We start from the raw sequence: 10,894 nt of genomic DNA, 5'->3' as shown, positions 1-10,894 counted from the left end.
CTACTGGTGGCTGAGGAGACTGATGAGGACAGTTAGAGCACTGAGCCACAGACTGAGAGCCAGGCCAGCAGGGGGCGCCACTGCCCTGGACACAGCAAGCCTCAGGAAAGCGTAGTTGGTGTCATTTGTCCCCGGCTGTGCCGCCTCGATGGTGAGGATGACCCCTATGCCGGACGTAGTATTAGCCGGGGCGCTGAGCTCCACCGTGCCACTGGCCACGCCATCGCCCCCTGCTGTCAGGGAGCTGGGGAACGTCATGTTGTACTGGCCGCTATTCCTGACAGTAATGGTGTAGTTACTCAGGTTGTTCCTTGTCGTCACGTTGAAAAGAAGTCTGAAAGTCTGTCCAGCAACCCACGTGCCGTTTCTCACAGCCTGAGGAGGAGAATGGAGAACAGCTCTTTAGGTGGATCTTCAGGAACAGAGTCAGAAGAAGGGAAATGACAGAATGGGTTTGAACTAGACCTCAGTGTTAAAATACTCTACATACTTAGGGACAGTAGAGACAGTAACTCCAACAAAAACAGGAAATACTCTTTTTAATAGCCTTGATTTCAGCAGAAACAATGAACGAGCAGGTGTCCCAATACTTTTGCCCTTATATGAATCTTTTCATTCCCTTCTTTCAAATGGGAATGAAATGTTGTGTGTTTGGTGTGAAGGACTCACGGTGACGGTGATGTTGGACGCTCTGTATCGGGTGGAGGACTGTCTCTGAAAAGCTGAGGTGGAGGAGGAGTTGAACTGTCCATTGAAGCATACGTAAAAATCTCCCTTGGGCACTGTGGTCACTGTCACCAGATAGTCTCCACTGCCCACGTCCTCCAGGATGCCTTTGTAGACCCCGGAGCCTGATGCTTCAACCAGGGTCAGTTCTTTTAGCACCCCTGACTCAGAGCCAAGCAAGGAGACCAGCAGAGTGACATTTCCAGCTGTCATCAGGTAGAAGAAGAGAAGAGCGCTGTCAGATGGTTTTAGATTTGAGATGCTGAGGGCTGTTTGATTACCCTGTACTGTCTGCTTAAGGGGAATCCCACTAATCTTCAATATTCCTGCACAGTCAATGTTTTAACAAAGTCTTTCAGTGGGTTTGGTGGTTTATTATATAACTGACTTACAGTGGTAGTCAATGGAAAGAGATATAGCCATTTTATTTCCTATGCAAACCCACCAGTGAACCTACACATGTCTATTAAGCTTTATGTTGAATGATGATGGTGGTAAAACTTTAATGACATATGATTTTAAAAGCAGGTTCTAGAGCCGAACTCTTCTCAGAACTCTGGTAGAACAGTGTCTCAGGCATCAGACAGCGTCTTCATCACCATTAGGTGAAGAACTTTCTGTGAGGAGCTTTTATTAGAGCTTCAGACGTCTGCTTCACTTCACCTCCACTGTAGAACTCCAGCTCTGACTGGGGGAGTTTATCTAGAACTGAGCGCTTCTGAATGCAGTAACATCAGTAAAGATCACGATATTAGGAGAAAAGGAGATTGAACAGCAGGAATGGCAGCCAATCAGAGTCCTGCTGAAGAGTAAATACTCTACACACCTCAGAACAGAATTCAGAACCATCCTACTAAACAGTTCTGGAGAGTGTTCAGGTCAAGCAGTGTGTTTACCAGTCCAGAGATGGTGGAGTTAGTAATGAGGCTGGTGGTATTGGCCAGCTGTTCTTTGGGAACCTTGATGGCCTGTCCACCCGAGGCCAGGGCTAAATCCTCGTACAGCTGGTTCACAGAGTTTGAGAAGCTGCAAGTCATGTTGGTCAGAGGATTGGTCAGCAAAAAGTTCACCTGTTTGACAAACAAATGAAACACAGTGTGATACACAAAGAAGATCAAGCCTCTGAGATGTCAGTGGTGATTTACTGTTGGGAGATTCTCTTCTAGTTTGGGGTTTAATCTGGTCTGAGAGACTGGGTTCTACTGGGTTACATTTATATTCTGTATTGCTGGGGGTTTTGATGTCAACAATAATGCAATAATGCAACATAATATAAAAGTATCTTCTACTTGATTTCTCAGCTTTGAACATCATATACACTGCCCAAAAAATAAAGGGAACACTAACATAACAGCCTAGATCTCAATAAATGAAATTGAAATCAAAATTATTAGCCCTTGGAGTTCTGGATTTGGAATCATACTCAAAGTAAAAGTGGAAAATCAAATTAGCAGTGTGTGAGGGCTCCACGTGCCTGTATGAGCCTTCCACGTGCCTGTATGAGCCTTCCATGTGCCTGTCATGCTGGAGGATGTTGCAGGGGGCAGAATGTTCTCCACATGCTCAGTGTGAACCTGCTCTCATCCGTGAAGAGCACCGGGCGCCAATGGCGAATCTGCCAATCTTGGTGCTCTCTGGCAAATACCAATTTCCCTGCACGGTGTTGTCCTATAAGCACAAGCCCCACTTGTGGATGTCAGGCCCTCATACCACCATCATGGTGTCTATTTCTGACAGCTTAGGCAGAAACATGGATGTCCTCCTTGCACAAAGACGGAGGTAGCAGGCCTGCTGCTGGGTTGTTGCCCTCCTACGGCCCCCTCCAGGTCTCCTGTATAATTTTCCCTCTGACATTTAACGACTGACCTGACTGATTGCTCAGATATTGATGAAATACTTGCCGTGGACTTGGTACTCTCGATCAGCGCCAGCACTGTGCTCTTCATATCAACGTCTTTCGGTTCGGCATCAGTGAAGAGGAAGATCTCTGACGCCGCCGGTGCCCCTGCAAGAGCGAGCTGGGCGAAAGACAGGCAGATATTGAGGAAAGAGTCTGAAGGTATGTATGTATATATATATTGTCTGCGGTCTCATGGTATGGAAACATTTACATTAGGGGGTTCTGGTTCAGAGTTCCAGTTCCTGACAAATCATATAACATCATATGTATATGTTTCTCCTTCTAGGAGAATAGCTTGACAGCTTGTGGACAGGTGAGACCAAAATAGAGTTTGAACCATTTACAAATAAATTAAATGTTTCCTTCGAAAACAACACAGTCAAACATGATGGAGGTTTAAAGATAATATGGGCCTTGACATTGAGTGCATAGGAGGATGAAAGAATTTTGGAATGCAGTGTAGGACCCAGTGTCAGAAACCTGAGCCTCTGTCAGATGCCATGGGTCTTTCAGCAGGACAATGACCCAAAACATACTTCATACTTAAGACAAAGCGTTGAAGAGTTCTGATGTGGCCAGTAAGGAGGCACCCTTCAGATCTGAGAGACCTGGAGCAGCTGGCAAAAGAAAAGAGCTCCGGAATTCCAGTAGAGAGATGTAAGAAACATCAGCCATGATTACAGGAAGTGACTGATTTCAGTTGTTTATAAAGGATGTGATACCAAATATTTAGTTAAGGGTGCTAATCATTTTGTCCAGTCCATTTCTGGAGTTCTGTGTGGAATTGTATCAGATTTCACCCTCATTCTCTGCTTGTTTGTGTTAAATTAACATGTGAATACCAAACTATTCGTTACTGCATCAATGTTCTGGGAGAAGTTGTGCATTTTCTGAAAGATGTGCAGGAGTGTCAATAATTTTCATTTATATATACTAGTGCTGCCAGTGTTAACACTATAACCTTTATTTAACACAAACAAATCATCTTACCAAGTTTGGCCCCAACATCCTCCCTTAGGTCTCTCTAGTGACGTATTAGCGCTATAACTATACTGCAAAAGTATTTGCTCACCTGCCTTCATACGCATATGACTTTAGTGACCCCCCATTCTTAATCCATATGGTTTAATATGATGTTGGGCCACAATGTGCAGCTATAACAGCTTAAACTCTTCTGGGAAGTTTTTCCACAAGGTTTAGGAGTTTAGTGTTTATGGGAATGTTTGACCCTTCCTCCAGAAGTGCATTTGTGAGGTCAGACACTGATGTTGGACGAGAAGGCCTGGCTCACAGTCTCTGCTCTAATTCATCCCAAAGCTGTTCTATCAGGTTGAGGTCAGGGCTCTGTGCAGGCCAGTCAAGGTCTTCTACACCAAACTTGCTCATCCATGTCATTATGGACCTTGCTTCTTTGTGCACTGGTGCGCAGTAATGTTGGAACAGGACGGGTCCGTCCCAAACTGTTCCTGCAAAGTTGGGAGAATGAAACTGACCAAAATCTCTCTGCCTGCTGAAGCATTAAGAGTTCCTGTCACTGGAACTAAGGGGCCGAACCCAACTCCTGAAAAACATCCAAACTTTACACTTACCACAATGCAGTCAGACAATTACCATTCTCCTGGCAACCGGCAAACCCAGACCATCAGAAGCGTGATTCGTCACTCCAGAGAACACGTGTCCACAGCTCTAGAGTACAGTGGTGGCGTTCTTTGCCTGGTCAGTGCCGGCCGGTTGATTGCTAAAGAACACCGAGCACTGAAGCAGGAACCCCTCACAAAGCTCTGGATCACCAGAATACGCATCCGGTTTGCCCACTGGATACAGACTATGGGACGTGGTGACTAGGCTGGGAGAACTAGTGGGCTCCAACGAAACTACCAGCTTCGTGAGCCCCTGAATGCCAGCCACTAGTTGGGTGACCTGCTGCTGTTGGTCAGCCTGTTGCTGTGTCAGGTGACCAACTGACTCAGACACACTCTGCAGAGTGAGGTGCTGCTGCCCCAAGACCTGTCCTTGGGCGCGAACAGCCTGATTCAGGGCTTTCATCCTCGCTGTTCGTCGGCTGTGAATTCTGTCATGGTGTGTATGGCCAGACAAGATGGAATGAACACTCGCAGAGATGAGATCAAAGGGTGTACAAAACAAGGTTAAGAGTCTAGCTTTGGATACAGGGGAGACTAGAACTGAGAACCAGAGCTGTGCTCTGTGAAAACAAAAGGGGTAGCTGGAGAGCCAGCTGCCTGACTAGATAACGAGGCAAGCCCAACCTGAGTACGCCGTGACTGCCTTGTGAGCTGGGGTCACCAAGGAGCATAAGCAGGAAGCGACGTAACACGCTTGTCTCTAGAACCAGACTACAATATCTCTCAAACCAGATCAGAACGCTTGCCAACATGAACATGCCACCGACACGTGGCGAAACAATTCACAGCACAGAGAAGCCATTAGCCAGCTCCTTAAATGCTCCCAGTCCCAGGTGAAACACATGAATCAAACACAAATTCACTGGTCCTAAGTCCTTATATGTATATTTAAATACCTATATTTATATACGTATAGCACATAATCAAGCAAATTTGTGAAACAGAAAATTCCTAATCCTGTTTTAGTAGGATTTACACTTAAACCTGCACTCCTTTCTCTCATTATGAATTATGTGTCCATACCCAAAGTCCAGAGAGACTCATTTCAGCATCATCTCCTCCTCCTCCACCAGCTGAAAGAGCGTTGACTAGACGTTTAAACTCATTAAGGTCTGTCGTTTTCTTCACAGGTCCAAAACCTGTAAGTGAATCATGATTGATGATATGAATGGAAATAAAAACAGAACTGTAGACCACAGACCACAAAACATCAGAATACAGAAAGACTACAATCACAAACTCTACATCACTGTATCACTGATAGAAAACAGACAGAAGCACCACATGTAAACCAGCCCACCTGGGTCATTAAAGGGAACCAGGATATAGATGGAGGGTTCATCTGCAGTGCCCCGCCTACTGTCGATGATGACAGAGGTGATACGCTTGACTTCAGTGATTTCATCAGCCATGCTCGCTGAGGTGTCAATCACGATACAGAGCACAAAGGAATAGGATGAGATTCCCATCAGTCTGGCAGATGAAGAAGAAGATGAACGGATTGTGAAGAAGCTTTTAAACACACTTTTAATACACACACACACACACACACACACTCACTCATATATGCTGTATTTTTACACATTACAAAGTGAGTATACTGGGAGTACACACACACATTATTAGAAATCAGAATTCACAAATCTACCAGTAAAAAGTGAGTATTTTGCTCTGACGGATTTAATTGCATTCAGCGACAAGAGTGTTAGTGAGGTCAGGATGTTGGATCCTCAACTCATCCCAAAAGTACTAGATGGAGCTCCACCACCATCATTCCAGAGAACACAGCTCTTCCACTGCTCCACAGCTCCTCAATGCTGGGGGGGCTTTATACCCCTCTAGCCCACGCCTGGCATTAGGCAGCATGGTGCCAATAGGTTCATGATGGGATGTCCACGAAGTTTTGGACATATAGTGTACATTAGCCTCGAAAGTGTGTGAAACACTCATGACTGCTGTTCCTCAACACTTCCTCTGCTACCTGAGGAACTCAGTGTCAGTTGTTGACCTCCTGATGTCCTCCAGCAGGTCCTTGGAGGCAGCTGTGGCCACGTCTGCTGCCGCTAGGTGGAGGTAGCCATGGGAGGCCTCTGTGTCATCTTTGTTGATGCCTCCTTTGGGCTCCACGCGGCTTGTCATGTCTAAAGTTCCTCCATGACTGCACTTCCCTGTTGATTTAGTCAGTCAGAAGAACACACACAAGGAAATTCGATTCACTACATTTTCTGCATAATTTAACAGCAAGAGCCTTTTCTCCTCAATTTATACCTCTGTTTAATCTGATTGGCTGAGTAGCAGAACCATCTCTCACCAGTCTATATCTGTGTTTAATCTGATTGAACTTTTAGAAGTCTTGATCTTTGTCCTATGAACGTATTTCACTTTCATTAGTTATGAGTTTTGGATTCTTTGTTTCATGATATAGTTTTACAATCAGTTTATTGGATTACTGTGTTGTACTGCTTATTTCCACAGGGGAACCCTTGGGGCCTTCTAGGACTTCAGTAAAAGCCTAGTCAGTAGTCTCATCAGTAGCTTGATGCTTATCTCTATAAGATCACATTTAGTTGCCAAATAGTTGCCAAAAATAGGTTAAATATGTGAGACTGAAAACTGTCCAATCAAGATTCTCTTTGGTATCTGGGTAGAACTAAACAAGCTCTCCCACTGGTCAGGCCTTTGGAGGAACTGAAGGCCATCAGATCAGCCAAAAACTCCATTAGGAACTGACAGAAGAATCAGCCAATCACGCTTTTAACTATTTCCAGTGGGTGGGACCAGTTTTATCCAATAACATATTACTGAAAGTACTGAAAGAGACTCTAACTTAGCAATAACACACTACAGGATTCCCAGTGGTGAGTTTTTGAGCATATACTTTGCAGTGAGATGCCATATGAAAAAATAGTTCTGTACCAGGAGGTTTGTAATTGCTGAACAAACTGAAATATCCAGTGGTCAGTTTCTTTTGTTTCAGGATCGTGTCCAGGATGTTGCCCATGCAGTTGTCACCGCAGCTCCTGCACGTCGGCGTGTTCTTGTCTGAACCAAAGATGAGATGTTTCATTGGCATTCATGGATATTGGTAAGAAATAACCCACTCTCCACAAAACACCACATTTTTACCTGCAAGGTTTTCAAGAGGCAGGTTTGGATTGATGAGGTTTGCGTATGGAGATCTGTTCCCCAGCTCGATCCAGTTACTGTGACTGTAAAAATCCTTTAAAACCAGCATGAAAGCAGCGTCAGTCAAGTAGGACAGAATGAAACACAATGTTTAAAGCAAATTTGTAGCATTTTTTAGCACTAGTCCTTCCTCCCAGCCAATCAGGAAGAACACACACAAGGAAATTCAATTAATTACATTTTCTGCATAATTTAACAGCAAGAACCTTCTCTTCTCAATTGATACCTCTGTTTAATCTGATTGGCTAAGCAGCAGAACCATCTGTCTCCAATCTATATCTGTGTTTAATCTGATTGAATTTGTAGAAGTCTTGGTCTTTGTTCTATGAACGTATTTCACATTCATTTGTTGTTATGAATTTTGGCTTCTTTGTTTCATTCCACGAGCAGACATGGCTAGTGAGTGCTATTCCCAATTCAGGGTGACTCTAACCTTGATTTTTATCCTCACCCTTTTTGCGTGTTCTCTTTTCCTCTGCCTGATATATCGGTCCTCCTGCCCTCACCTCTGCCCTCTGCCTTGCTCTGCCTCCTGGCCTCAGCTGGCCTTACACTGAACGTACTCCTTAACTCATGCTACCTTTTTTTGTCCTTTTTTCAATGGGCTGCCCTGTCTTTTTGTCCTCTGGCGCCTGTTCAGCAAACATGAACAAATATTTGTACGAACATGAATACGACCAAGTCAACCATTTAAATGTGGTTGGTGTGGCGCAACAGATAACACCACTATCTACCAATAAGATATTGCACCATGTGGGAGACTGGGGTTTGATTCCCAGTCTGGGTGACTGTGCTGCGCTACACCAATAAGAGTCCTTGGGCAAGACTCCTAACACTACATTGGCCCACATCTGTAATACGAGTAACATTGTAAGTCCCTCTGGAGAAGAGCGTCAGCTAAATGCCACAAATGTAAATGTAAATATCTGGACATGTGGACAACAGTGGTATACTGTAGAGCAACAGGTGGAGTCTGTAACTATACACCAGTCAAGTAGAGCTAGAACATAGGTGTTTCTCATTATGTGGCCAGTGCATATTTAATATGGTGTTTGTGTTTTAAATGAAGGTCATGGTGATCATGCTGTTACCTGTAGAGTGTGGAATATCTCACCCAGTCGATGCCTTGCATACTCGTAGTCCTTCAGTTTGAGGCTGGCCTTCACCAAAGACACTCCCAGGGCGATGAGGTTGCGCCCTTCCTCGAACCTCTCATCATCAAAATGGTACTCTGGATTGTTAAAGTGCCAGATATCCACCCACACATTCCTGTATTTTATTTCAGTAAAGGCAGATTTTAGCGTTGAGGCTGAGGCAGGAGAGAGGCAAGCTTCCGCCACAGACTCTACAGTGAGTGATTTTGGCTATGGAAACAAAAAAATCAGGAAACACTGTATTTTGGTGATGTTCACTGTGGATACTTTACAGATGCAGATTTCAAGAAAAGAAACAACAAGAATGTTAAAATTGCAGCGATAATTAGAAACAGCGACTAGTTGATCTAGAAAATACCAGCACAGTCAGAAGCAAAGCTCAGACTAAGAGAAGAGTGAAAGTAAAAGACCCAGATATACAGGCAGATCCAGGGCTTGTTCTGTCAGTTCATTCACCATTATAACTGCTTTCAGGTTTGGTTGAATAGAAGTTTCATGCTTTGTGGTTTGCTTTCCTCATTCCTGACATCCCTTATGTTTATGAAAACAATGTTATTTAAGATGTGTCCTGGAGCTGTGTTTGGTCTAAGACTGATTACAGCATTCCTCATCAATCATGATTTACTTCTGAAATATGATAAATGAATTATGCAGGATCACACAGAGCCAGTCCAGTCCACTCATGAATTTCCATAAGAACATTCCATAGGTATTCACACAAACATGCAAAATTTCAAAGCTGTGTGTATTACTATTAACCTAAACTCAGAGGTGGGTCATAGTTCTTTTCCTTTAAACCGGATTTGGCCAGCAGTATTTTCACCGCTATTTTCCAGAAGGACTCCTGGCTTTATGTTCTGAGCTCTGGGGCTGACCGTGTTCTGCTAGTTGAGTTCAGCATGCAGAGGTAAGCGCTGCTCTTTGTCCTAATCAGGTCTTACCTGAATGAATTTTCCTCCCTGCTTTGAAACAACCTTCTGACACACCTCTGCTGATTTCTGAAGAATGGCGCTGAGGGTGATGTTCTGATGGGTGCTGGAGGAATCCGAATTTAATATTTTAAAAGCCTGAATCCTCATCTGAGCAGTGAGGGAAAGCAGAAGAAACATGCTGAAGGTGAGGCTCAGGAACATGATTCGAGCACCTGGAAAAGACAATTGGTCTCAATGCGAATATTGTGAAATCTTAGATGACGGTTGATTTTCATTGTAATTAACAATTGAATTCTCTTTTTAAGTACACATCTAAGTTCATATCTAAAGTACACTACATGGACAAAAGTATTGGGACACCTTCACATTACACCTGCAGGAGCTTTTAAGACATCCCATTCTAAACCTGTAGTCCATAATATAGATATTATATTATATTATATATACATATAATATGTTGGATATTATTATGGACCTGTAGTCCATACACTTGTGGATGTTGGGCCCTCATACCACCATCCTGGTGTCTGTTTATGACAGTTTGAGCAGAAACATTGATAATAGTGGCCTGATGGAGGTCAATTTGCAGGGCTCTTGCACTGCTCTTCCTGTTCCTCCTTGCACAAAAAAAGAGGTAGCAGGCCTGCTGCTGGGTTGTTGCTCTCCTACCGTCCCCTCCAGGTCTCCTGGTGTACAGTCCTGACTCCTGTTATCTGCTCCATGCTCTGTGCTGACAGACACAGCAAACCTTGCCCTGTTTGTCTGTTGTCTGTTTTATTTGCACAACAGCAGGTGAAATTGATTTACAATCAGTGTCACTTCCTAACTGGACAGGTTGATTTCACAGAGTTGTGATTGGCTTGAGGTTACATTGTGTTGTTTAAGTGTTCCCTTTATTTTTTTGAGCAGTGTACTATACTGGTATAATGTAATTTATGAAAGTATAAAAATCTGTAATAAAATGTAAAAAGTATCGAAGCAAATTTACTTGCTGAATAAATTTCAAAACAAGCTACAGATGTGTTTAGTCTTAAATTAGCAGGCTCCCTTCCCGCTTCTAAAAAGCAGTAATCTTTTCTGCGTATTACAGTCTATCGTACTCCTGGACCTAACTGTATCATCTCATTCGCATTTTAATTTTGTATGGCTTGACGGAACAGTTGCCATTTTTCTTAATTCAGTTTAGTTTTATTGTTGTTTAAATTCCTGTTTTGCTTTTTATTGTTATGTATTTATTTATACAGTGTCGACCCGAGGAGGATGGGTCCCCCTTTTGAGTTCTGGTTCCTCTCAAGGTTTCTTCCTCTCGAGCCGAGGGAGGTTTTCTTGCCACTGTTGGCGCTAACTTGCTCA

The 10,894-nt window shown here is 43.7% G+C and overlaps 1 protein-coding gene across 1 annotated transcript; it reads right to left on the bottom strand.

Annotated features, from left to right (window-relative positions):
- Positions 1 to 9,742, bottom strand: LOC140555816 (von Willebrand factor A domain-containing protein 7-like). The gene is made up of 11 exons (XM_072679135.1): positions 9,551 to 9,742; positions 8,547 to 8,819; positions 7,396 to 7,489; positions 7,186 to 7,311; positions 6,251 to 6,437; positions 5,570 to 5,742; positions 5,293 to 5,408; positions 2,628 to 2,744; positions 1,581 to 1,796; positions 670 to 1,017; positions 1 to 375 (listed from the first exon to the last, which is right to left on the bottom strand). Exons 1-11 carry the CDS (start codon positions 9,740 to 9,742, stop codon positions 1 to 3), a joined length of 2,217 nt encoding a protein of 738 aa, XP_072535236.1.
- Positions 9,743 to 10,894: the final 1,152 nt, after the last annotated feature.

The sequence above is a fragment of the Salminus brasiliensis genome, chromosome 5 (genome assembly GCF_030463535.1).
Source record: "Salminus brasiliensis chromosome 5, fSalBra1.hap2, whole genome shotgun sequence".
Lineage (NCBI taxonomy): Eukaryota > Metazoa > Chordata > Actinopteri > Characiformes > Bryconidae > Salminus > Salminus brasiliensis.
This window is presented reverse-complemented; position numbering and strand designations above follow the sequence as displayed.